General features: G+C 40.9%; 1 protein-coding gene and 1 long non-coding RNA gene across 5 annotated transcripts; one reads left to right on the top strand and one right to left on the bottom strand.

The window, feature by feature from the left end:
- Window positions 1-1,626: 1,626 nt before the first annotated feature.
- On the top strand, window positions 1,627-16,691 carry LOC129638635 (uncharacterized). Its single transcript, XR_008707942.1, has 2 exons — window positions 1,627-1,729; window positions 16,378-16,691. It is a non-coding gene; the product is annotated as an uncharacterized LOC129638635 (long non-coding RNA).
- Window positions 16,692-20,598: 3,907 nt separating this feature from the next.
- Window positions 20,599-26,079, bottom strand: LOC129638457 (diphosphoinositol polyphosphate phosphohydrolase 3-beta). 4 transcript variants are annotated; one of them, XR_008707842.1, is made up of 3 exons: window positions 25,145-25,803; window positions 21,399-21,477; window positions 20,599-20,929 (listed from the first exon to the last, which is right to left on the bottom strand). XR_008707842.1 is itself a non-coding variant. In XM_055562890.1 (3 exons), coding segments are annotated over exons 2-3 (495 nt in total). In that variant the 5' UTR covers window positions 25,639-25,700; window positions 25,959-26,079; the 3' UTR covers window positions 20,599-21,476. The 4 variants fall into 4 exon arrangements, 2 of the variants coding, with proteins under 2 accessions (XP_055418865.1, XP_055418866.1); XR_008707843.1 differs by having other exon boundaries at window positions 20,599-20,823; XM_055562890.1 differs by adding an exon at window positions 25,959-26,079 and having other exon boundaries at window positions 20,599-21,477; window positions 25,145-25,700.
- Window positions 26,080-27,805: the final 1,726 nt, after the last annotated feature.

Below are 27,805 nucleotides of genomic sequence, written 5' to 3'. Positions count from 1 at the left end.
GCCTCTGCCAGCATCCAACAATGCTGCTGCTGCTGCTAAGTCACTTCAGTCGTGTCTGACTCTGTGCAACCCCATAGATGGCAGCCCACCAGGCTCCACCGTCCCTGGGATTTTCCAGGCAAGCACACTGGAGTGGGTTGCCATTTCCTTCTCCAATGCATGAAAGTGAAAAGTGAAAGTGAAGTCGCTCAGTCGTGTCCGACTCCTAGCGACCCCATGGACTGCAGCCTACCAGGCTCCTCCATCCATGGGATTTTCCAGGCAAGAGTACTGGAGTGGGGTGCCATCACCTTCTCCGTCAGACAGTGCTATCTTTGCACTAACAGCTATAGACACAGCCACAAATTTTCTTTTGCCTGGCCATTTAAGGCCACATATCAATGCTATACACTCAGGGCACTTGACTGCCTGATGGCCCTATACAACTGTCCTCTAATCATAGCGAGTGATCAAGATAACCATTTCACTGGAAAGGAGTTTCAGGAATGGGCACATAGATGGGGAATACGATGGATATTTCACGTCCTGTACAACCCACAGGCAGCAGGTATGATTGAGTGATATAGTGGCTTGCTAAAACAGGTCCTACAGATGTCTATTGATCCCCCTTCTCTAAAGGGGATGGGCCCAGCACCTATGGGGGTGTTTTGCAGGTCCTTAATGAGAAACTCTGCAGGAGTAGAGTTGCCCCTGTGGAGGCTCTCCTGCATCGTGCTGCCACACCTATACAGTTGCAAGTAACAACAGATATTTTGTTAAAGCCTGGATGTGGAACCCAAGGTAATATCCTGCTGCTGGCTCCAGTGGGGATTTCACAAGGACAAACAGTAAACTGGACTTGACCATGGAAGATAAAGGCACCCCACATGTGGTGGGTGGCTCTTTTATCCCCATGGGGGCAGGACTACAACACAACTTCCAGGTAGTACCCTGGATGACAAGTGCCTGGCCTTCTTGTGTGCAGGTTACCTGGCCAGGCCCAAAGGGGGCCACCTCAATGTTGAAAGGTGCATTTGTGCTCTGTCTGTGGTCCATTGCAAATTATCTTGTCATTCTAGAACCACAGGATGTGAGTAATCAGGTAAACAAAGTATGGTATACAAAACCAGGTAAACCTCCAGTACTGGGAACAGTTCTCTCCCAAGACACAAAGCTTGCATGAATTCTGTTAGATGGAAAGGAATTGCCTATGTCAGTACCTTTGACCTCAGTCTTTCTGCCTATTGATGTGTCATGACCAATATGATTGTAGACTGGGCACACGCCTATACGATGGTACAAAATGTGTAAGTATGTTGGATCTGCACCAAGCTCCCTGTTGGGGCTGCCATGGGACTTCCCTGGTGCATTCAACCTATGACTGACTAATTGGACCTGAAGACAAAGCACCTTCCAGTCAGATTGAGAGATGGAGGAGACAAAGCACCTGATCCTAAAAGTTGTAAAGAAACTGTGGAGCATGCCTCATTCCCAGGGAGAACAAGTGCTGTGGGATGGGTTTTCCTGGTTGCCAGCAATGAGTACTGAATTATGGGAAATTGCATCCTTTTTTTTAATAGAGAACAGGGATGGTACTGAGCCAGCAGGGAGGAACCCCGCCCATCCCTTTGTGTTAATGTTAGCTTTGATAAGACATATCCAGAGGCCGTTAGTGTACTCCCCATCCCTCATGGAACCCTGCCGGTATGTGAGATCAAACTTGCATCTCTTACGTCTTCTGCATTGTCAGGTGGGTTCTTTATCTCTAGTGCCACCTGGGAAGCCTATTTAGGTGCATATATGTTAACAAATGTTATATGCTCTTGTTGTATTGTTCCTTTTGTTACTATATAATGCCCATTTTGCCTTTAGTTATAAACTTTGATTTAAAGTCTACATTGTCCAATATGGATATTGTCACCCCAGCTTTCTTGTCTTTTCCATTTCCATGAAGTATCTTTTTCTGTCTCCTCAATTTCTGTGCATGTGTTTAGCTCTGAAGTAAGTCTCTTGTTATTTTTTTAATTAATGTATTTTAATTGGAGGCTAATTATTTTACAATATTGTAGTGGTTTTGTCATACATTGACATGAATCATCCATGGGTGTACATGTGTTCCCCATCCTGAACCCCCCTCCCACCTCCCTCCCCAACCCATCCCTCTGGGTCATCAAGTCTCTTGTTTTTATCCAATCAACCACCCTATTTCTTTTGATTGGAAAATTTAGTCTATTGATGTTTAAAAGGATTATTGATAGGTATGTACTTACTGTCATTTTGTTACATGTTTTCTGGCTATTTTTGTAGTTCTTAGTTCTTTTCTTGTTTTTGTTTCTTCCATTCTGGTTTGATGATTTTCTTTAGTTGTATGCTTGTGATTCTTTCTCTCCAGTTTTTGTCTATCTATTGTAGAGTTTTGATTTGTGGTTACCATGGGGTTCATATATGTTGACACATATCTATCTACGTCTACTGGCTTTAAACTGATAGTCAAAGTTAAAACACAGTTTAAGATCTACATTTTTATTTTTCTCCCTGATGTTTACTATTTTAATGTCATATTTTACATCTTCATGTTTATCCACTAGCTGTTTACTGTAATCACAGTTAAGTTTACACTCTTAGCCTTTCAGTCTTCATACTAGCTTATTTAAATGGTTGATCCACAGCCTCCGCTATACATTTGCATTTGCTAATGGAATTTTTCCTTTCATACAAGTACTTCTTGTTGCACCTTTTTCTTTTCCACTTAGAGAAGACACTTTAACATTTTTAGGGTCAGTTTAGTATTGATTAACTACTAGTTTGTGCTTGTCTGATAAATTCTTTATCTTGCCTTCTATTCTAAATGATAATCTTGCTGGATAGAGTATCCTAGGTTTTAGGGTTTTTCTTTTTCCTTTCAGCATTTTATTTTTTTTTATTTTTATTGGAATATAGTTGCTTCACACTGGTGTGTCAGTTTCTGCTGTCCAGCAAAGTGAATCAGACATACACATAAACATATCCCCTCTTTTTTGGATCTCCTTCACATTTAGGTTGCCACAGACCACTGAGTAGAGTTTCCTGTGATATACAGTAGGTTCTCATTAGTTATCTATTGTATACATAGTAGTGAATATTTGTCAGTCTTGATCTCTCAGTTCATTCTACCCCACCTCCTCTCCTGGGGTAAATGTATCCATTTGTTCTCTTTATTTGTGTCTCTATTTCTGTTTTGCAAATAAGATCATCTATACCATTTTTCTAGATTCCACATATATACAACCCAATTTTATGGAATATTACTCAGCCATGAAAAAGAACAAAATTGTGTCATTTGTAGACATGGATGGACCTAGAGACTGCTGTACAGAGTGAAGTGAAAAAGAGAAAAACAAATATTGTATATTAATGCATATATGTGGAATCTAGAAAAATGATATAGATGATCTTATTTGTAAAACAGAAATAGAGATACAGATGTAGAGAACAAATGTATGAATACCAGGGGGAGGGTGTGAGTGGAACATCTTTATCCATGGACTTCCCTGGTGGCTCAGCCAGTAAAGAATCTGCCTGCAGTGTAGGATACTGGAGTTTGATACCTGGGTTGGGAAGATACCCTGGAGATGGGAATGGCAACCCATTCCAATATTCTTACCTGGAGAATTCCATGGACAGGAGCCTGGCAGGCTACAATCCATGGGGTCACAATGAGTTGGACATGACTAAGCAACTAACACTTTCACTTTTCTTTATCTATTTGATTGTTGATGAACATATAGGTTGCTTTCATGTCCTGGCCATTGTAAATAGTGCTGCAATGAACATTGGGGTACACATATCTTTTTGAATTATGGTTTTTTCTGGGCACATGCCTAGGAGTGGGATTGCTGGGTCATATGGTAGTTCTACTTTTAGTTTTCTAATGAATCTTCATACTGTTCTCCATAGAGGCTGTAAATTTACATTCCCAGCAACAGTGTAAGAGGGTTCTCTTTACTCCATACCTTCTCTAGCATTTATTGCTTGTAGATTTTTTGATGATGGCCATTATGACTAGTGTGAAGTGATACCTCATTGTAGTTTTGATTTGCATTTCTCTAATAATTAGTCACGTTGAGCATCTTTTCATGTGTTTGCTGGCTGTATGCCTTCTTTAGAAAAAATGTCTATGTAGGTCTTCCCACTTTTTGACTTGGTTCTTTTATTGATATTGAGCTTCATGAGCTGTTTGCGTATTTTGGAGATTAATCCCTTGTCACTTGTTTAATTTGCAAATATTTTCTCCCATTCTGAGGGTTGTTTTTCATCTTGCTTATGGTTTCCTTTGTTGTCAAAAGCTTTTAAGTTTAATCAGATCCCCTTTGTTTATTTTTGGTTTTATTTTCATTACACTAGGAGATGGGTCAAAAATTATCTTGCTGCAATTTACATTGAATGTTCTGCCTATGTTTTCCTCCAAGAGGTTTATAGTGTCTGGCCTTACAATTAGGTCTTTAATACATTTTGAGTTTAGTTTTGTGTATGACGTTAGAGAGTATTCTAATTTCATTTTTTTACACACAGCTGACCAGTTTTCCCAGCACCACTTCTTGAAGAGACTGTCTTTTCTCCATTGTATAATCTTGTTTCCTTTGTCAAAGATTAGGTGAATAGAGGTGTTTGTGTTTATCTCTGGGCTTTCCATCCTGTTCCATTGATCTAGATTTTTGTTTTTGTGCCAGTACCACACTGTCTTTTTTAAATATAATTTTATTTATTTACTTTTTGCTATGCTGGGTCTTTGTTGCTATGTGGGGTTTTCTCTAGTTGTGACAAGCAGGGGCTAATCTGTAGTTGCCATGTGTGGGCTTCTCATTGTGGTGGGTTCTCCTACAGAGCACATGCTCTAGGTGCACGAGCTTCAGTAGTTGCAGTGTGTGGGCTCCAGAGCACAGGCTTAATGGTTGTGGTGCATGGGCTTAGTTGCTCTGTGGTGTGTGGGATCCTCCCAGACCAGGGATCATACCTGTGTCTCCTGCATTTGCGTGCATGTGTGCTAAGTCTCTTCAGGCATGTCCAACTCTTTGCGACCCCATGGACTGTAGCCTGCCAGGCTCCTCTGTCCATGGGTATTCTCCAGGCAAGAATATTGGAGTGGGTTGCCATGCTCTCCTCCAGGGAATCATCCCAACCCAGGGATCGAACCCATGTCTCTTAGGTCTCCTGCATTGGCAGATGGGTTCTTTAACACTAGAGCCACCAGGGAAGCCCCTTCCATACTGTCTTTATTACTGTACCTTTGTAGTACAGTCTTAAATTGGGGAGCATGATTCCTCTAGCTCCATTTTTCTAAGTTTGCTTTGGCTATTCCAGGTCTTTTGTGTTTCCACACCCATTGTAAAATGTTTTGTTCAATTCTGTGAAAACTGCCCTTGGTATTTTGATAGCACTTGCATTGAATCCATATATCACTTTGAGTAATATAGTCATTTTCACAATATTGATTCTTCTAATCCAAGAACATGATATATGTTTCCATTTCTTTGTGTCCTCTTTGATTTGTTTCATCAGTATCTTATAATTTTCTGCATACAGGTCTTTTGCCTACTTAGGTTGGTTTATTACTAGTTATTTTATTCTTCTTGTTGCAGTAGTTAATGGGACTATCTAATTTCTCTTTCTGGTTTTTCATTGTTTTTGTATATGAATGCAAGAGATTTCTGTGTATTAATTTTGTATCTTACAACTCTACTGAAATTTATTGATTAGCTCTACCAGTTTTCTGGTGGCATCTTTAGGATTCTCTATGTATAGTATCATGTCAACTGCAAACAGTGACAGTTTTACTTCTTTTTTTTTCCAGTTTGTATTCCTTTTATTTCTTCTCTGATTACTGTAGCTAGGACTTCCAAAACTATGTCGAATATTAGTGGCAAGAATGGACATGCTTGTATTCTTCCTGATCTTGGAGGAAATGCATTCAGGTTTTTACCATTGAGAATGATGTTTACTGTTGGTTTGTGATATATTTATTACCCTTATCATGTGAAAGTAGGTTTCTTCTATGCCACTTTCTGGAGAATTTTTAATCCTAAGTGGGTATTGAATTTTATCAAAAGGTTTTTCTGCTCCTATTGAGATAATTATATGGTTTTTATCTTTCAGTTTGTTACTATAGGGTATTGCATTGATTGATTCGTGAATATTGAAGAATCCTTGCATCCCTGGGATATACCCGACTTCATCATGGTGTATGATCCTTTTATGTGTTGTTGGATTCTGTTTGCTAGTATTTTGTTGCTGATTAGATCTAGTGAGCAAGAAGTAGCAACTACTCTAGACTTATTGATAAGACATTTATGTGCCATGTAGTAGGAAATAAATCTGACAAAAATTAAAGATTACTTTAGATCAGTGAAATTTCTAGGAATCCAGTGGAGTGGGGAATGTTGAGATACCCTTCTAAGGAGAAGGATAAGATGTTGTATCTGGCTCTCCCACAACCAAAAAGAGGCACAATGGTTCTTGGGCCTCTTGGGATTTTGGAGCCAACATATTCCTCATTTGGGTGTGTTACTCCAGGCCACTTTATGAATGACACAAAAACAGTACTAGTTTTGAGTGGTGCCCAGAATAAGAGTAGGTTCTGCAAGAAGTCCAGGCTGCTCTACCATTTAAGCCATATCATCTAGTAGATTGAAGAGTGCTTGAATTGTCAGCGACAGATTGGGGTGCTGTTTGGAGCTTTTGGCTGGTTCCTCTAGGTGAATTACCACACAGGCTCTTAGGATTTGGGGGTAAAGCCCTGCCATCATCCATAAATAACTACTGTCTTTTTGAGAAACAGTTGTTAGCTTGCTGCCAGGCCTTAGGAGAGACTGAATACTTAACTATAGCCACCAAGTCACTTTCATGGTGGAATGAATGCACCAAGCCAAGTTGGGTGTGCATGGCAACACTCCATCCTCAAATGGAATTGGTATATATGTGATCAGTCCCAGGCACACCCTGAAGGCACAAGTAAGTTACACAAAGAAGTGGCTGAAATGTCTATGATACCCCTCCTCCTACACTGCCTTCTCTCCCCAACTGCACTTCTGGCATTATGCAGAGTTCTCTATTATCAGTTGACTGCCGGGGTCCAGCCCCAGCTGATCCAGGGAGTTTGAAGCGGGGACGGCGTCGGCGAGGATCAGGATACAATAGCTTCATTAGATATTAATTAAAGATATAAAGAGTAATAGAATGAGGATAGCTTAGTAGGAAAATTCAGTGGAGAAAAGAGGCTGAGTAGCTTGGTTTACATGGGAGACCAATAAAACTTCAAGACAAGAAGTTTGCACCACTTACGTAGGCCGCAGGCGTCCTTCAGTTCTCCCGAAGGAGAGGAGACACTGAGGCCTCCCAGGTTGGATCTTAGAAGCCCAGGCAAAGTTAGTAAGCTTGGTGGGTTCCGCGCTCCAGATGGAGACTCAGCCAGAGTTTGAGAGAGAGAGCGACATGGGGAGACCAGTATTTTGAGAAACTGATCCCAATTCTTTATTTTCCATGGTCTACTTTAATACACTGAGATGTTATGCAAAAGTCACGTGGGGTCAGCAGTCCTGACTTTTATCAAAGTCAGGTGCTTCATACAAATGTATACAGAGGTCTTAGGAGTATTACATCATCTTTTGGCCAGGGGGCCTGCTGACAATTTATGACCCTCTCCTTGTGACAGCAGTCAGTCAACCAGGACACTTATTTCTCCAGGGGTGATTATTCTTAAAACAGACACCACCCAAATAAAGTTACATTCCTATAGGGTGAGGGTGTAGTGGGTTTTAGTTAAGGAAAGAATTTAATTAGCCTAAGGTCTAACGTGATTAATATCAAAGGTTAATACTTATTTCTTCTATATATTCATTAATGTGTGTAAGGGCAGGGGATGTGGAGACTTAGCAACAAACATTGGCTCAACAAATGAAAAACCCTTCACCAATACAATTTCTAATCAGCCCACTATACTTATACTAATGGTTTTCTAACTTTTCTAAAGAACCTGTTTTTAGAAGGTTTAAAGCATCTCGTGCCTCTCACAGTTGGGAGGCTGTGAGCAATCACATGTGGCCCGACAAGCCTGTCAGGCAGGCTAGAGAACCTTCAGAGGAGTTTGTAGGTTAAAACACTCTTGTCATGCCCAGGAGTTTTTATTAACTGGAGCTCTAAGTTAACTCCTTCTCCAAAAGAGGTGGTGGGGGACAGCCCCCCGTAAAGTCAGAGGTGTAGGTGAGAGCACAAAGTAGTAAAGTAGGCAGGCTCTGGTTATGGGGGTAGATGCTCGAGGATTTCCAGGGGGACTCCTGAGGCTCGATCCCGCCTTTGCGTATATTGAGCCTCCTTTGTCATGACCTTTGCCACGGGCGGAGTGCCTCACGCTGGCCTCCAACATCTCCCCCTTTTTTATTCCTTAAAACAGCCAGATGCAGCTCAGTCACGAGCTTCCGAATGCTCTGCTATAGAATCCTGACAATACAAGGAAGAATGATTATGAGAAGTAGGATTAGAGCACCAATGACAGTATAACTAGGGATATTAGACAGAATATTTTTTCCAGAAATAAAGTTAGAGAAGGTATGAAAAAAGTCATTAGCTGCTCCAGTGGCAGTAAAATCCAGTCGAGAGTGTTCCAAGGTCTGTATTTGATTATGAAGTTTCCCTAAGTCCAGGCCAATATCAGAACTATTCCAAACACCTGAGATATGATTTTTAATCTTTTCCCATTCATAATCTGTCTCGTTTACCTTCAAAGATGTCATGCATATCCACCTGTAATCAGCGTGGCATGTCAAAGCCATCTTCACCTTTAAAGCCTGTAACTCAGTCCCAATATGCATTATTGCCTCTTCTAAGGTGTCTACTCTCATCTCTAATTTCCTATCTATAGCTTCCTGAGTTGCTAGAGTTAAAGAAACATTTTTAGACATGGTATCAACATATTGGGCAGTATGCACTTGTTGAGTCAATGACATTGCTGCTGCAGTAACAGAACTAATTGCTGCTATTAAAGCTGATATTCCTAAAATAAGTAAGCCCACAAACCATCGCGATTGCATTAAATCCTGTAGTTGTTGTGTAACACGGTGAGACCATAATTGTCATACCAGTGGGAGGTCACTGTCATGGGTATCATGAGATAGGGTGGGTGTCGCAACACCACAAAAGAGCAAACATTATATTGAGGGGTCAAACAGGATGAAAGCATACATTGTTCACAAGTTACCACGTTAGGTCCACCTGAATAATTCATGCGTACATTAAGTTTGTTGGAGTCATTAGTAAAAAGGAAAACATAAGGCAAGGGTAGACAAGCTAAAACAGAATAAGTAGAATTATTTTCTGGTTGGAGTTCGCGCTGCAACAGCCCTGTCAGTCTCGCCGGGATCTCGATATTTATCTTGCCTCCCCTGCTGGTGGGCACCGCCCCTGCTCCCTCACTGAACCGGCCTCAGGCTCAGCGGCGGCCAAGCAAGCGCAGACAGACGCTGGCGGGGCTATCGGCTGCGAGCGCTGTGTGCTGGTCCCCAGCAGCCAGGCTGGTCCAGCCTGCAGCTCCCGACACGCGGCTGTTCTGTGCGGCGGCGGCGGCGGCGGCAGGGGCAGAGGAGTGCCCCTCCTCCTTTGTGATCAAAGCAATGGGGGAACCAGATGTCTGGGGGACTGCAACATGGTGAATCAGCCTATCCGGGATCTAAATTGGAGAATCTGCATCCTGTGGAAAATACAAGCACATCCTCGACCGCTAGTTAATAATGGGTCAGGACCCTTCCATTGTCTGGAGAGGAGGTCCTTCCATTTCACCAATGGCTTTGTATCTTGTTGTTCTGGACGAATCAGCATTTAGGTGATTTATTACAAAGAGAGCATGTTGTAAGATCTGATGGGGGGAACTATACTTAAATTCCCCTTCCTTTAATTTTTGAATTTGTATTTTTAATGTTTAGTGTGCTCTATCTACTATAGCTTGTCCCTGGGGATGATAAGGGATGCCCGTGTTATATTTTATTTGAAATTTTATAGAAAATTTTTGGCATCTGGAATAGGGAACTGTTTGTATCTAACAGGGAAAATAACTGGGTGTCTAGATATAAAATTTAATAAAACATTGGAGGGAAAATGAAGCAAAAATTTGACCAAAATAGTTTCCTATAGCAATCTGCCAATTTTCATCAATCATTAGAAGAGCATCAAGTTGTTCTTTATTATATGGAATTACAATTTCTGATGGCTCTTTACCAAATAACTTAATGCTCCACTTTTTTCCTTTAATATCAAAGTAGCTATCAATCTTGGATAAGAAGCTACTACCTTTTTAGCTTGGGTGGGGAGATGGACCCACTTTAAGGGGCCGTTTTGCCATAAAACCAATTTTTTGTCTGGCTACCCCAATTACACCTATGGGGGTTTTATGGCAAAGGAATTGTCAAACATTTGTCAATTTAATTTTTAAAATTTTTAAAATTTACATTTTAACACCATAAATTTAGGGATATGTTAATTTAGGTCTAATGTTTAGTTTAGGTCTCTGTATAAATTTAAATAATAAATGTATAAACTCCTTATCTCATTTTGGTATACAGATATACCTAAATGCAAAATGTATTTATATATGTATTTATATATGGCAACAAGTATAAACGTATTGACATATAATATATATGAATCAATATACTTGAATTAATCTTTATTATTCATTAATATATATTACAGCAGTATAACACATACACAGCTAATACCAACCAACACAAACCAATGTACTGCAATAATACATGTCACACATATATAATATAATTATACAGTATATAGAACATATATCATCATAGCACATCAACCTATACCAATTAATATCAGCCACACACATTATATTACTGCAATATATATTTAATTATACAGTATATATATAACATGCATATATAGTATACATATTAATTTATATACAAATTAATTAAGTATAGATCTATAAATAGAATTAGGTATACCTTTATTATATTTTATACCCATACCTAATTAGGCAAACTGCAATTAGGCAAATATATTTATATTATGTATTTATAACAATATATAAAGTATTGTTAATTGTACCGCCTGTTGATAACTAAGAAATTGAGAAAACCCTTCTCTGAGTTTCTCTTATTTGAGACAGCACGTCCCTCCCCCATAGGGTAAAGGAGAGTGTAGGAACTACATAGGGTTGGAAAGTTCCACAGGTATCCTCAAACTGCCAATCTAACATTTTTGAACTTTTAACTACTGTGGGGGCTTGAGGGCAAATGAAACAAAATTTGACCCCTGAAATCTATCAGGGCAACTTGCCAATCATCACTATTTTGTAAAAGACTTGCAGTTGATCTGGAATTACTATATTTGCTACCTCTTTTCTAAAAAGTTCCACACTTCTTTTTTCCTCCTTTTATAATTAATTGTGCCACCAAGCTGGGATAAGATAAAACTATTTTTCTTGGGGTCACTGGTAGATGGAACCAATGGGCCTTTTTGTCACAAGCACCCTGTAGGTGTATGTTTTGTGGCAAGAATAATTTAATCTCATCTTATGGTAATATTAATCCTAATTAACTGATCATTTAAAGTCTCATCTACTTTAACAAGAGCCAACTCTGTCTCATTAGTCAACTTTTTCTTAGAACTGGAATTAGGATTGCTTTTTAAGCAATCAAACAAAGGCTTTAAATCTGCAGTAGTCAGTTTTAAATGTGGGCGTATCCAATTAATGTCCCCTAATAATTTTTGGAAATCACTTAAAGTTAGTAAACAATCTCTCCGAAGCTTTAAAGGGGCATTATCAGTTTTCAAAACTCTTGGCAGACCTAAATATAAGAAGCAAGTAAAGAGGTGTTGCACAACATCTTTATAAGCTTCTCCAGTTATCATTTTGTAACCTAAATCTGGTCTATAGCTTTTTAGATGACAAGCAACCATCTAATCTTTGCTTGAATACCTCCAGCAACGGGGAACTCACTACTCTTCAAGGTTTTAAACTTTTCCTCACGTTTTTCTCTACAGCATTCCCACCCTGCATACCACTTTCTCTAATCTCACCAACTTATTTTCAGTAGTATGCGTGGGCCAGGAACTGGACCAGTCTTTCCCAGCAATGTTAAGAGACGTCTGTTCTTGTGTCTAATAGCCCTTGCATTTTATTTTCTTGAATTAAAAGATCTTTTAAAGGCCTTGGAGCTGTAGTTTCCTGCACCCGAAAGGCTAGATCACTAAATCCAAATGCTCTGTGGCTCCTAGCCTGAGATGTCAAGTTTTTTCCTGTCTGATACTAAGGTAAAAAGCAAAAGCTGTGTTACTCTTTGACCTTTATTAATTTGCACAGTTTTAGTAGGCGGTGAGATCAAGACTTTAATTTCTCAATATAATCAGAATCTACTACACCATGCACCACTGAAATTTTTTGAAAAGAAAGAGAGGTATGCCCTAGCACAAGTCCTACAATGCCCTCAGGTAGGGGGCCAGCCACTCCCTTTGGAATTGGAGTAACCGGCTAGTCAGGGGTTAATATTGTTGCTAAATCCCCTTACCATTCTGCTTTTCTCTTAGCCTGGGTGAGACCCCCCTGAGAGGGTTTTCTCCAAGGAGCACGCTCTGCAAATTGTGCATGCAGTCTGTTTTAAAAGCTCCTTAGTTCAAAAAACTCTTTATCTTCCTCAGGCTTAGGCAACACTTTGAGAGGCTTTGGGGGCAAAGTGGGGAACTCTTGGGCCCTGGAAGGAGTAAAGGGAGGCGGAGGTGATCGCCTTAAATCAGAAAGTGGTGGATCAGTGTTTTTTTAAAGGTTTGCACAGAGGAGGAGGGAGCGCGCCAGGGCACCTGGCCATAGTGTCCTGTAAGTCCTCTCCTCTCTCCTCTGCTGATTTTTTCTTTCTTCTTCTCTTTCAATCTTTCTCAAGTTTTCTTTCCCTCACTCTATCTTCTTTCCTTCCTCTTTTACTTTCTATCATTTCCTTCCTGTTTCCCTCTTTCATTCTCCCTTCTTCCTTCTTGCTGTCTCTCTCTCTCCCTCTCTTCCTTTCTCACTTTTCTCTCCCCCTTCCTTTTTCGCTACCTTTCTCTTTCCTTCCTTTCTTTCCTTTTACCCTCTTTCTCTCTAACTTTTTCTTCCCTCCTCCCTTTTTCTCTGTATCTCTTTTTCTAACTTCCTTTTTTCCTTTCTCTATCTTGCTGCGTTCCCTGATTCCTTCCTTCGCCGTTCCTCTCTTCTTTTCACTCTTTAGCTCTTTCTCTATCTTTAGATCTTTCTCTATTTTCTTTTCTTTTTTCTTTTTCACTTTTTCACTTTTTTTCTTTTCTTTTTATTTTTCTCTCTCTTTTTTTTCCTCCTTGGGTGAGGCCCCTCCCCCGAGGGGGTTTTCTGCAAGGAGCAGGCTCTGTATATTGTGTATTTTTTAAAAGCTCCTTTGTTTAAAAAGAAAACTTTTTTATCTTTTTCAACCTTAGGCAATGCTCTGGGAGGCTTTGGAATGTAAACTGGAGAACTCCTAGGCCCTGGGAGGTGCAAGCGGAGGCGGGGTAGTCGCCTTAAATCAGAAATTGTTGGATACATTTTTAAAGGTTTGTGTAGAGGGAGTGGGGGCTTGCCAGGGCGCCCGGCCACAGCGTCCTGTAAGCCCTCTCACTCCTCGGGAGGTAGAGAGCATAGTCTCCCTCCTTTTCTTCGTCAATGGCAGAAAATATGATCTGTGCAGAAGGTGGAGACCCACTACCATCCACCGCTATAGCCTCTCCCATAGGTTATCCCACAGCCTCATGACGAGGGTCCAGAACATTTTTAATCATATTTATAGGATAAGTTTTTAGTTGTGTGGTTTTTTTTTTTTTTTTTTTAACCTTCACCCAAGTATCTAAATTAACAGTACCCTCTTCTGGAAACCAAGGACACTGTTCTTGTACAAGTGAAAAAAAATTACTCCTATAAAGAGCTGTCTTTCATTTGATTTAGTGTTAACCATGTCAGAAAATTAAGTATAATAGAAGATAAAGCTTTTAGCTTTCAAAAGATCAGGCTTTTCTTTGGCCTTTTAACTTCAGAAACCGTTTTTTCTAACTCTTTAACACTTTCAACACTTCCCACTCCTACTTGCCCTGTCTATCCTACAGGAACAGTCTTAGGCTTGGTTTATAGGTGTTTCTGTACAATATGCAGATACCACCCTGAAGTGGACAGCTACAGCACTACAGCTATTCCTGAGGGGTAGTGGTGAAGGAAATTCCTCCCAGTGTGCAGAACTTTGGGCAGTGCTCTTGGTTGTTAACTTTGCTTGGAAGAAATGGCCAGACATACTGATTCATGGGCTGTGGCCATGGGCTTGGCTGGATGGATAGGCACTTAGAAGGAACATGATTGGAAAACTGATTACAAGGAAATTTGGGGAAGAGTTATGTGGATAGACCTCTCTCAGTGGGCAAAAACCATGAAAATAAGTGTATCCCATGTGAATGCTCACTAAAGCATGACCTTAACAGAGGAGGAGTTTAATATTCAAGTGGATAGTATGACCCATGCTATGGACACCAGTCAGCCTCTTTCCCCAGCCACCCCTGCCCGACAGGCTCATGAACAAAGTGGCCAATGTGGGAGCAATGAGAGTTGTGCATGGACTCTACAACATGGATGTCTATTCGTTAAAGCTAACCTGAATATGGCCACCGCTGAATGACCATTCTGCCTGCAGCAGAGACCAACACAGAGCCCCCTCTATGGCAGCATGATCAGCCAGCCACCTTGGTGGCAGTTGGTTACACTGGACCACCCCCATCACAGAAGGGGAAGCATTTTGTCCTTATTGGAATAAGCACTTGCTCTGGATATGGGCACACCTTCCCTACACTTAGTTCTTCTCCTAAAACCACTACCCATGGACTTACAGAATGCCTTTCCACCATCATGATATTCTATATAGCATTACTTCTGATCAAGGAACTCACTTCATTACAAATGAAGTACAGCAGTGGACCCACACCCATGAAATTCACTGGTTTGCCACAGTCCCCACAATCTTAAAGCAGTTGGTCTGCTTTGGAATGGCCAGCTTTGAAATACAGAACAACACTTTGAGGAATAATATCTTGAAATGAGTAAATATCTTGTAGGCCTGAGCAAGCAGCTTCTCCAGGAGGCTGTATGTGCTCTCATTCAGCATCAACATACACTGTTTCTCCCATACCTAGAATTTATAGGTCCAGGAATCAAGGGGTGGAAATGGCAGTAGCTCTCTTATTACCCTCAGTGACCCATTAGTAAAAGTTTTACTTCCTGTTCTCACATTATGCTCTGCTCACCTAGAGGTCTTAGCTCCTCCAGGAGACACAACAATTCCATTGAACTAGAAGTTAAGACTGCAGTCTGCCCATTTTGGGCTCCTCATGCCTTTGAGTCAGTCAGCAAAGTTAGTTTTGGCTGGGATAATTGATCCTGACTACCAAAGGGAAATTGGGCTGCTACTCTATATAACAGGGAAGGAAGAGCATGTCTGCAATACAGGATATGCCCTAGACTATCTCTTAATATGGTATGTTTGGTGATTAAAGTAAATGGAAAACTATAACAACTCATTCCAGTCAGGATTAGTAATGGTCCAGACCTTTTGAGAATGTAGGTTTGGGTCACCCCAACAGGTAAAGAGCTACAATCATTTTAGGTGTTTCTTGAAGGCAAAGGGAATATGGAATAGAGGAAGAAGGTATTTATGAATACCAGCCATGACCACATGACCTGTTTTAATAATGAGGAATGTAACTGTCCTATTTCTTCCTTATTTTGTTGTATGTTATGTGTATGTCTGTGTATAATACATTTTCTTCCCTCTATTAACCCCTTGTGTAATATAAGCTGTCTTCACTTTATTTCATAGCATTTAAGTATTGTTATTAATTTTGCATCGTAGTATTTAAGTTACGAGATATCAAGAAGGAAGAGTAAAGATCACTCAAGGACTTTACCTCCTCTTCTGGGAAAAGAGTCTATTTTTGGTATACACAGGATCCTTGTATCATGTTAGGTGGAAAGATGACCTTGTTGTTATCTTCATTTGGAGATTAAGTATGACTTTAGATGTGTATGAGTGCCAAGTTGATGGGAGGGGGTCGATTTGCGAGAGTTAATTTTATATGTCAACTTGGAGGGTATTTTGGATGAGATTAACACTTAAATCAGTGAACTTTGCATGAACAGCTTGCCCTCCATGATGTGGGTGGGCCTCATCCACTCAGTTGAAGCCTAAATAGAACAAAAAAACTAACCTCCCCCAAGCAAGAAAGAATTCTCCAGCAGGTGACCTTCAGACTTCATAACTTACCATCAGCTCTTCTGGGTCTTCAGGCTGCCAGCCTTTGGACAGAAATTGCAACATTGATTCTTTCATTTCTCAGCAGCCAGCCCACACTGCAAATTTGGGACTCACCCTGGAGAATCCCAGGGACGGGGAAGCCTGGTGGGCTGCCGTCCATGGGGTCACACAGAGTCAGACATGACTGAAGCGACTTAGCAGCAGTAGCAGCAGCAGTCTTCAGAAGTGTGTGTAGCTGTGCATTGCCAACACTCACTTTATCCCTACCATTTATCTGCTATAAAAATCCAAGTCAGTCTCCTTTCTTTGTTCTCTCATTTTCAAAACAGCTTTCGAAGCCTGTCCTGCTCTCCCCATAAAGCCCTTTTTCATGAGTAATAAATTTTTGAATATCCTATTGGTGTGTTAGTGTTATCATCGGCCTCAACATCTGAACCAAATTTTGGATGGAGGTCCATTGTGCATCTTCAGAGTGGCCATGACTGTTGGTCTGTGCTTACAGAAAGAATTACTAGCTGGACATAAGCAGGGGAAAGTGGAGTTGCAGGGGAATGGCTCCTCCATGGTGACCTGGCAACCTTGCATGTATCTATACAGGCTTGAACTTGAAGCTAATCTCAATCTTGGTTAAATGCTTGGTGACTTTTCAGAACATGAGGAGATGCAACGCTGTTAAGGAGCTGCTACATGACCATATACCACACACCTCATCTCCTCTGGTAGTATATTATGAGGCAGTTTCTCATCACATACCAGTTTCTGATGAGGTAATGGGATTTTTGTCCTGTGCCCCTTAAAACAGAGTTACAGAACATAAAACCACTCAGCTGCAGTCTAGGTATGCCTGCTTAGTAATGGTGTATCCTAAAATTTGCATTACCATCACACAGCCCCTTTTGTTTCTTGTCTTTCAGGGAATGTGGGTTGAGGAACTGGGGAGCTGGCACCTTTGGCTCTTTCATCTTTCCACTGTATATTTAAGTAATAAACTATCTAAATCTAAAAGTAGACTTTACCAGTCCAATCAGTCAGGTCATGGCCTTGGCTTGACTTATATGTGTGAATTTGTTATTATATAACCCTGATTGCTATTTATATATTTTATCCATAAAATAAAATAATTAGTATACATGTATTTAATCAACAGTTTTTCAATATAATGAATACTGAGGGCGGTTTCTTTCAATCATTTGTATTTGGGATGCCTTCAGTAAGTTATTTGGAGAAGGCACTGGTGACCCACTCCAGTACTCTTGCCTGGAAAATCCCACGGGCAGAGGAGCCTGGTAGGCTGCCGTCTATGGGGTCACACAGTGTCGGACATGACTGAAGCGACTTAGCAGCAGCAGCAGTAAGTTATTAAATGCAGCTGTGTGGCCAGTTCAGCACCTGAGCAAATATCCCATAGTATTGTACTTTATGAAGCTAAGAAGTTATAAGTGCTTGTTACTGGAAGAAGTAACAGTTAGAACTTGACATGGAACAACAGACTGGTTCAAAATTGGGAAAGGAATATCAAGGCTGTATATTGTCACCCTGCTTATTTAACTTATATGCAGAGTACATCATGTGAAATGCCAGGCTGGATGAAGTGCAAGCTGGAATCAAGATTGCTGGGAGAAATATCAATAACCTCAGATATGCAGATGACACCACACTTATGGCAGAAAGCAAAGAGGAACTGAAGAGCCTCCTGATGAAGGTGAAAAGAGGAGACTGAAAAAGCTGGCTTAAAACTCAACATTCAAAAAACTAAGATCATGGCATCTGTTCCCATCTCTTCATGGCAAACAGATGTGGAAAAAATGGAAATAGTGGCAGATTTTATTTCCTTGGGTTCCAAAATCACTGTAGATGGTGATTGCAGCCATGAAATTAAAAGAAAATTAATTTATTTTCTTCATGGAAGAAAAGCTATGATAAACATAGAGTATTACAAAGCAGAGACATCACTTTGCCAACAAAGGTCCATATAGTCAAAGGGATGGTTTTTCCACTTGTCATGTATGGATGTGAGAGCTGGACCATAAAGAAGGCTGAATGCCAAAGAATTGATGCTTTCAAATTGTGTTGCTGGAGAAGACTCTTGAGAGTCCCTTGAACTGCAAGGAGATCAAACCAGTCAATCCTAAAGGAAATCGACCTTGAATATTCATTGAAAGGACTGATGCTGAAGCTGAAGCTCTGATACTTTGGCCACCTGATGTGAAGAGCTGACTCATTGGAAAAGACCCTGATGCTAGGAAAGATTAAGGGCAGGATGAGAAGGGGGTGACAGAGGATGAAATCGTTGGATGGCATCACCAACTCAATGGACATGAGTTTGAGCAAAACTCCAAGAGATAGGTGAGAACAGGGAAGCCTGGCATGCTGCAGTCCATGGGGTCACAAAGAGTGGGACATGACTGTCAACTGAACAACAATATGGAATCTAGAAAGATGGTACTGATGAGCCTATCTGCAGGGCAGCAATGGAGACACAGACATAGAGAACAGACTTGGACACAGTGGGTGGGATGAATTGAGAGTAGCATGGAAACATATAAATTACCATATGTGAAATAGATAGCCTGTGAAAATTGGCTGGATGATGCAGGAAGCTCCAATCAGTTGCTCTGTGACAACCTAGAAGGGTGGGAGGTGAGACTAAGGTTCAAGAGTGAGGGGACATATGTATACCTATGACTGATTCATGCTGCTGTATGGCAGAAAACAACACAATATTGTAAAGCAATTATCCTTCAATTAAAAGTTTAAAAAACTGGCTAAAAGAGTAAACTTAAGCTAGGAAACAACTTTCAGGAAAGGTATAAATGAAAAAGTTTATGGAATTTTCTGTTGTTTCTAACAGGGGAACCTTGAAAGTGAAAGCTCTGCCCAGCTGTGTGTAATAAAGGTCTCTGAGATAAACCTTTCATCTCTTCTTTTCCAAGAAACAGTTTTTTTCTGGGGGAACTGCTTGCTCTTAGGATTGGAACTCAACCTAGAAGGCAGTAAGGAGTAGAAAGGGCAGCTTCATCTTCACAGCCCTTCACACTTATGAAGGCGTTTAGGGGCTTCCCAGGTGGCTCAGTGATAAAGAATCCACCTGCCAATGCAGGAGGTGCAGGAGACCTGGGTTTGATCCCTGGGTCAGGAAGATCCCCTGGAGGAGGGCATGGCAACCCACTCCAGTATTCTTGCCTGGAGAATCCCATGAACAGAGGAACCTGGTGGGCTACAGTGCATGGGGTTGCAAAGAGTCAGACATGACTGAGTGAATGAGCTGTTGCTGCATTTTCCCTAAAAGGTACCTCCAATGTTGTTCTCACTTTCTGCCTGCTGCTCCACAAAATAAGTCAGGACAGACCTCATGAGTTCAGTACAGCTTCACTAACTCTGACCTAGGTTGTAGCTTTTACAGAATTCTAAGCACAGTTCAAAACTTAAGGAATATCTGCAATCTGTGAAACACAAAATGGTTCACTGCAGTCAAGAATGTTGATATATGGCAAAACCAATACAATATTATAAAGTTAAAAAATAAAATAGAAAAAAAAAGAATGTCAACTACTTACTTTCCTGTGTCACCTACCTTCAAGTATAAATTTAACAAATGTGCAACTAACACATCTATAGCCATTATTCTTCTATAAAACTAATAAAAATATTTTGTGGATTTTTATAATTTCATAAAATTGCTCCCTTGGAGACTTCACCCCTTCAGTTTTTCACATTGATATAAACTGGACTCTCCGTGTGTGTGTGTGTGTGTGTGTGTTAGCTGTTAAATAAAAATTTAATTTTTCCTATTTCAGTGGGCCAAATTAAGAGAAAAAACTCCCAGCAATGGTCTGTAGCAATGGAAACACTAGCTATTTCAGGGTATGTCCCCCTTTTCTTTTTAGGGGACCTATTTGACCTATGTGGCCCGAAATGGCACACCAGAGCCAACATTTTCTAAACAATATAAAATTTTTCTCCCTCTTTTTTCTCAATGCTTCATATATTAGCTTTAATAAGAATTCTGATAACTTTTTATTTTGGAAAATGTCAAATATACAAAAGTAGAGAGGAACATATATTTAATATAATGAATCATCATTTAACCATCACCCAACTTTAACAATTATCTGGTCAAGGCCAATCTTGTTTCATCAATACCTCCAACACACTTAAATACAGACATTATTTTGAAGCAAATTCCAGACATCATTTCAACTGTAAATAGTTGGGAATATATCATAACAGCAATACTATTATTCCAACTAATATAAAATATCAAGTTGCCCAATTTTCAAATTATCCAGATTGTCTCGAAATATTTTTATTTTATAGTCTAGTCAAATCAGGATCCTAAAAAGATCCATATATTACAATTGGTTGTTAAGTCCCTTAAATCTCTTTTAATCAGCAGGTTCATCCTTCATTTCTTTCATTCCGGCCATTCACTGAAGGTACTAGGTCGTTTGTCCTGTAGAGTTTCCTGCAGTCTTGATTCTGCTCATATCATTTCTGTGATGTAATGTTTCTCTGTTCCCTGTATTTTCTACAGATAAGGAGTTATGTCTAGAGGCACAGTCCGATTTAGGTTCAAAATTCTGGCAAATATTTCATAGGTGGTGTAGCATACTGCCATAGCAGTCACATAATGTCTGGGATGACATAGACATACAAAGAAGAATTTTTGCTAATATCTCACAGAAGCCTTTAAACACCTGTGTCACACCTGATATACAAAAGCCACATATCACCTAAATAGACAGCATTTACTGTACTAACACCAGATTAGAAGGTAAATGCCTTACCACTCAGTGTCATAACAAAATATTAATTTTTAGACAAATCTTCAGTGATGTCTACCATATTTCAAGTGATTTCTTATATGTTAGATTTATAAAAAGATGAAAGAAATAAGGTCTTTGCACTCAAGGTCACATAACCTGGTGGGAAATACAGACACATAATCATAAGAGCACAAAGAAGGCCATAGGTGCCAAATTAGAAGTCTGTACAGATACAGAAGTAGTGCAACAACCTGGAGAATAGTCATTGCAATAAACAGGCAGGAAGTGTCCAAAAGGATAGGACGAGCTGTGTCCTTGGGAGTGTGAAAGAGCTCACCTGTCTTCATAATTCCATTCATCACTGGGTTCATATACTTGATTCTTTCAAAGTAAATCTGAACATCTATGCCATTCACCTAAAAAAAATATATCATTAATAGTTGTATTTTTTCATCAATTCTTCTAGTCAACAAGTATTTATTCAAGTATGGTTCATCAACCACTTTGTATTGGAAAAGCCTTCAGTGAATTATCCAATGCAGCTCCATTATGAAGCTACCTGAGAGCCTGAGGAATGACAGATTGTCCTAGTTAAAATATAAAGCCAATAAACCAACACACAAGTATTTTGTTATAGAATACACTAGTAGTAGATATTTCTAATCTGTGGATCAACGACAGATGTCTCCATATTTTAGCCACTGGTCTAAGGCTTTGAGGATATGTAAGGATTCAGGCTGGGTCCTAGTCCTCAAAGAGTTCATAGTCTAACAGGCCAATAGTCATTCAGAAAGATGATTACAAGACTGGAATGATGCTGAAAATATTTCCTATTTTGCTTGGTGCTTCCACAAAAGGAACCCAGAAAAGAAAACTTTGGCCAGCTGTTAGTACTACAGGCTTTAAAGCAGCATTTTCAGCTTCCTTTTCCCAGTTAACACCTATTGATGGAGGAATTGCTCTTTCTTACAATTGGATTCCACTTAAATGGAAATGAGAGGAGCAGCTCCAGCTTCAGAGCCCTTTTACCCTTCTGTCCCAGAAGGGCCCTCTAATGATGCTAAGACTTCAGAAGCTGTCTATTCCTATTGCTTACACATGTCCATGCACACACATTCACCAATATTTATCTGATGTTTCTAAATACAAAAATGTTGAAATATTTACAGTTCTTTCAAAGTAAACCATACAACAGAATTCAAAATATTTATAGCCACCTCATATCCCTTTCAGAGTTACTTCTTTTAACTGATCTGATCAACAAAACAAGTTCCTTAGAAAATATAATACATTGGGCATCCAGGGAAACTATATATTACATATCAATATAATCTTTATTCCAACATGTCTTCTTAAAATGTTTTTTAAGACATTTGTCCAGTTTTGGTGAAAAAAATCCAGTCTTAAAAAACACACTGAAAACAAATTTCTACCTCATGTCTGAAAGTTTGATCAATGCACTGTTTTCTTTGAGGGGAATGAGTTGAAAGACTCATCTGTACATTTTTAGTGTAATATCTTATAATAATGACTCTGCATGAAGAAAATCCCAACTGTGGATCATGCTCTTGGAGGATGGAGGTTAACTAGATGCCATTTGGTTTGTTACTTCTGTGTCAACTTTTTTAAGCTGAATTCTTTGGATTTCTCTCTTAAAATGAAAGGATTTTTAGGTTTTTTAATATTTTCTTGACTGAACTCCAAAAGCATAACAAGAACTGCTCTTTTGAATTTGAATGTTTAACTTAAAGTGTGATAACCATATAATAATCTTTTGCAATTTAGAAGTGAAAAGTTTTACAGACTGCATAAGCTGAAGATAACTGGGAACTGAAGATAATCCTAGCAAGTGATAAAACCCAATTCAAATTTTTCTGAATTAAATACAACAAATATTTGCAAGCTAACGAGAGCTGATGAACATCAACACTGTACTTTTCACATTTGTCAAATACGTAGTTGAAAAGTCAAAAGAAGATCATGCATTATTATCTCTAAGGATGCCATGTATAAGTTAAACTTCCAAGGTGTTTGTGGCAACCTTTTAGATGGAGGCAGTTTTATATATGAAATGGTCATTAAAAAATCCAATTTCTCTGCTGTTAGTGTATACTTTGAAAAATTTCAAATATCATTAGTTGATTTGGACTGTTAGAAAAGGAAAGGTCAACTAATGGGATTTAGAGAGTTTGTTAAAAATAAAACATCTTTCTGTAAAAAAACGTAATTTTGAAACATATTTGATAATCCTACATAATTTAAAATATGAAATCATATAATTGGTCTTTTAAAAGCTATTAATTTTCTACTCCTATGACATTAGTTTTGTCAATTACAACACATACTTTTATTTAGACATATTTATGTATGGTAAAGATCTGATTTTAAAAATTGGCACCAAAGTTTTAAAAGAAAACGTAGAATATTCAATTCTACTAGTGACTGTTTTTAAAAGGTTAATTTGTAGAAGAAAAAAGGGTTTAAATTACAGTAATTACCACTTCTATTATCTATTTGTGGAACATTTTTAAGATGTTAAATAAAAATATCCCCCACTCATACTCTCTTCACAAAGTAGGCTTTTCCTCAACGTTCCTGAGAAAAGACAGAGTTCCAAGTTGCTAAATTTTCAAAGTTCTTAATAGGGAGTGCATAAGAGTGACCTAGTTGACTGACACAAAATATCTATCAATAATGATTAAGAGATATGACAATTCGGGTTGCCCTAAAAATTAGGTAAGATCTTTCCACCTACCAATACCCACTTCACCAAGTAGGCTCTATATCTACCTATTTAGTATGTCTAGAGGAATAAAGGTAGTCCCAGAAGACAGACCTATATACTCTAGATAGGATCCCTGATTTCAAGCAAATATTGAAGATAATCTAAGTATTTTTAAATTGGTGCCAAAAAAGTTTATTATGTGACACAAAATTTTTATCCTAAAACTTTATGAGAGATTGTTCAGGCGTCCTAACAGTTTGAGAAGTATGTAATAGCTGAATATCAAGAAGGCTAACTCCCTCAATTGGGTTTTAATTACAATATAATATTCCGTTCTTTTGACTACTGGTATTCAGACAAGTTTAAGTGGACTATCACAAATTCAAATATGCAAACTTTCTTTCAAAGAGTAGTTTATACTGAGAGAACCACAGTTGTTCTAGGGCACTGAGAAAAGAGAAATATGAGTTGGAGCTGAGCATGCTAAATCACAGTTTTCATAATATGTATCAGGACATGTACATAACAATATCACCCCAAGAGTGTGTTTACTCTATAAAATAATATTCTGCTAAGCTACATTCGGGCTAAATGGGAAATGGCTATTTCAAGTAAGAAGTAAAAAAAATACCAGTTATGAAAATGTTCTGAAACTCGACTTATCTACAAATGAATAAAGCAATTTCTGAAAAGGGTAAATTATATCACATATCTGAACATACAATTATTGTTCAATACAGAAAGAGCACACGCTGTAAATTTTCTTAAATAACTTTTTGAAATTCAAAATTCGTCCTTCAAACCAATTCCCTCCACAGAAGGGCTTGCTGACAAGGGCTAATACTGTGAATGAGAAAACAACTTAAGAAAAAAAATTAATGAAAACGCCCGCCCACAAGCAAGCTGATCAGATTTTAAAGGACCTCAATACAATTCAAACCACAAGACTGGTACCAAAAGTACACATGAAGACCCCCCCACACACATAAGTGTGAAATATAAAAAAAAAAACAAACAAACCACAGCGCCCATACACGTTTACACACACACACATTAACCTCAAAGTCTGAGTGAGCAGTTAAGGCAACTTAAAAAAACAACCCACGTGGCTTTGGCTTTCTGAAATGTGTTATAGAGTTACCAAGAAGCGATTCTGAAAGCATCTGAAAAACGTGCAAAGTGCCTGAAAACAGTGCCTGGCAACTGAGACAGTTTGCAAGCGTGATTCAGAGGTCTGCCAAGGAAACAAAAGAAGCCTCCCTCCTCCCGGTGAGACCGCACACGGCAAGAGAGGTGCTCCGGGCACTACTTATTGTCAGGTAGGCGGAAACAGAAGTTTGTGCACGAGCGGTACATACTAGGGATCGCCCTCCGGCAGGGACGAGGCCACGGAGTTTCCATTGGTTGGGGAACCGCCCAGCTTTAGTTTTTGCAGATATTCGGCATGCACGGGCTTGTGGCACTGGAGAACCTTGATCGCATCTTCGACTTTGAACCACTCTCGCTTCCTCCCAATGCTAACCGAATCTTCCCAATCCTCCAGAATCTCAGTGACAGTCAGTACATACACGTACGTTCTGTGCTTGCGATCTTGGTTCTGCTCGAAAATGCCCAGGAGCCGGCCTAACTTCCCCTTGACTCCCGCTTCTTCAAACACCTCGCGGACGGCCGCACCGCCGGGCTCCTCCTCGGGCTCCATGCCCCCGCCCGGCACGATCCAGCGGTCCGGGTACCGACTGCTACTCACTAACAGCACCTCGTCCTCGCGCTCGCTCCGGAAGCACAGGCACGCCGCCCGCTTCTTGAACCCCTCCGGGTCGTAGGTCCGCGTCTGGTTCGGCTTGCACTTCATCTTCGAGGCCGTCCGCCGCCGCTCAGGTCCCCGCCGCAGCCGGGTCGAGGGGCTCCAAGGTGCTGGGGAGAGAAAGAGCCGCGGGGAGGGGCAGAGAGTGAGAGAGAGGGGCCTCAGCTCAGGAGCCCCAGGAGCTCAGGGAAGATAAGGCGGGGGCGGGGACGGGGACGGGGACGGGGGCGGGGGCGCGCGAGGTACGTCAGTCGGTCCGTCCCCCGCGCGGCCAGGGGTCCGGAGCACAGACGCCAGAGTGGAGGAGGTGCCGCCCCCGCCCCCGTCCCCGCCTCCGCCCCGAGCCCGCCACTCTGCGAAGAGCCCACTCGCGTCTCCGGTGCGCGTCTCCGTCCGTCCCTCCTTCCCTCCTCAGCCGCCCGGACCAAGGCTGAGCGAGGTGATGCGCATTCGCGCGCGCGTCCGCGTCCCCAGGCACGTGCGCGTTCCCGTCGGAGGGCGGGGGTCTCGCGGCTCCCGCAGCGCCAGGCGCCTCTGGCGCACAGCGCAGGCGCCTGGCACTTCTCCGCCTGGGACTCTCTGTCCCCCAGGGTGAAATGCACCGCGGTGTGACTTGGGCCAGCTTGTTTCCACGTGTGCCTTTGACCCAGACGTGGCTGTGGCGCGGCCGGACCTCTTCAACCTCTCCATCAGGTCGCAGAAAACACACGCGCAATCGTTTTACACACAGGACCACAAGACGGATGGTCAAGTGCATAAGGTCCTAGTCATCTCCCACAATGAAGAGTACCGGCTTACTTATAGGAAGGCCTCGGTTTTGTCAAGATGATCCTAGGTATTGGGCGAAAGAGTACCGAATCGTTGCTGAGTCATTTCGTGCAGTTTTGTTTTTTCAACAGGTTCTTCACTTGGCCAGGCATCTTGGCACAGTCCATGACTGAACAGCTTTCTTGAACCTACCCCTGTTGACATCTTACCTAACCTCTGGTCCCTGGTTTCCTCGTCAGTAAACTCCTCACCTATTTGGTTCAGACCTTTGCACTTTAGGTCATATTCACCCAACAGCTGGAGAGCCACCCAAAGCAGTGTTTTATTCAATCCCAGGAATCTCTCCCCTTCACACACTCCACACGTCTCTCTCTTTCTCATTGGGAAGCACTGGTTGAGGTTTTGAGAAACATGCCTCTGGAAGTCCCTTCATATTTTACATTTTGAGTTTCAGAAGCCTCCTGGCCTGGGACTCCGGCAAGGCCACTTGGTGATCTCTCACCTCTGTCTGCTGCTGCTGCTGCTGCTGCTAAGTCGTTTCAGTCGTGTCCGACTCTGTGCCGACCCCATAGACGGCAGCCAACCAGGCTCCTTCGTCCCTGGGATTCTCCAGGCAAGAATACTGGAGTGGGTTGCCATTTCCTTCTCCAATGCATGCATGCATGCTAAGTCGCTTCAGTCCTGTCCGACTCTGTGCGACCCCATGGAGAGCAGCCCACCAGGCTCCTCTGTCCACGGGACTCTCTAGGCAAGAATACTGGAGTGGGTCTAGCCATCCTATACCCTTGGCCAAGAAGTGGCCTCCCCACAACCCCAGATATAACAACCTAAAGCCTTCCCCCTCCATTTTATTTCTTCTTATTGCCTCCCTGCTCTCACAGTAACCTTATGGAGAAGACCTCTGATGTCCCCCACATTTTGCCTTATTGCAACTTAGGCATCTTTGTCTCTTTTGCCTGCAGACAGTCTGCTGGCATCAGGCAAGCCGGATCATGACAACTGACTTTTCCAAGGAAATAATCCATTCCTCAAGGGGAAATGGAATCGGAAAGGTACGTGGAAAATGGTTATGAAACATACAGTCCAGTTTTTAAATAACAAGTTTGTTCAGCTGCCCAGGGTCTGTTCCACTCCGTGTATACCCAAATAGCCCATAAAAATGATTCTGTTCCTGGTGGCAAGACTACCCTCAATATCTTGAGCATAATATGACAAAAGTATGTGGGCATGATAGAACAAAACTGTAGGAAGAAAAAGATAAGAGATATACAGAGTATCACCTGAACCAACAGCCATACTACTGCTAATGACCATATTTCAATGATATATGGATGATCAAAGAACAGTTGGTGGAATGCAAAGTACCATGACCAAAAACAAACTAGGAGGACTTCCCTGGAGATCCAGAGGTTAGGACTCTGCACTTCAAAGCAGGAGGCACAAGTTG

This window comes from Bubalus kerabau, chromosome X, assembly GCF_029407905.1.
Source record: "Bubalus kerabau isolate K-KA32 ecotype Philippines breed swamp buffalo chromosome X, PCC_UOA_SB_1v2, whole genome shotgun sequence".
NCBI classification, from domain to species: Eukaryota; Metazoa; Chordata; class Mammalia; order Artiodactyla; family Bovidae; genus Bubalus; species Bubalus kerabau.
The sequence above is the reverse complement of the archived record's forward strand: the minus strand, read 5'-3'. Positions and strand labels throughout refer to the sequence as shown.

Bases quoted from the DNA above. Each gene is read 5' to 3' on its own strand.
- LOC129638457 (XM_055562890.1), bottom strand. From the start codon at position 25,638: ATGAAGTGCAAGCCGAACCAGACGCGGACCTACGACCCGGAGGGGTTC.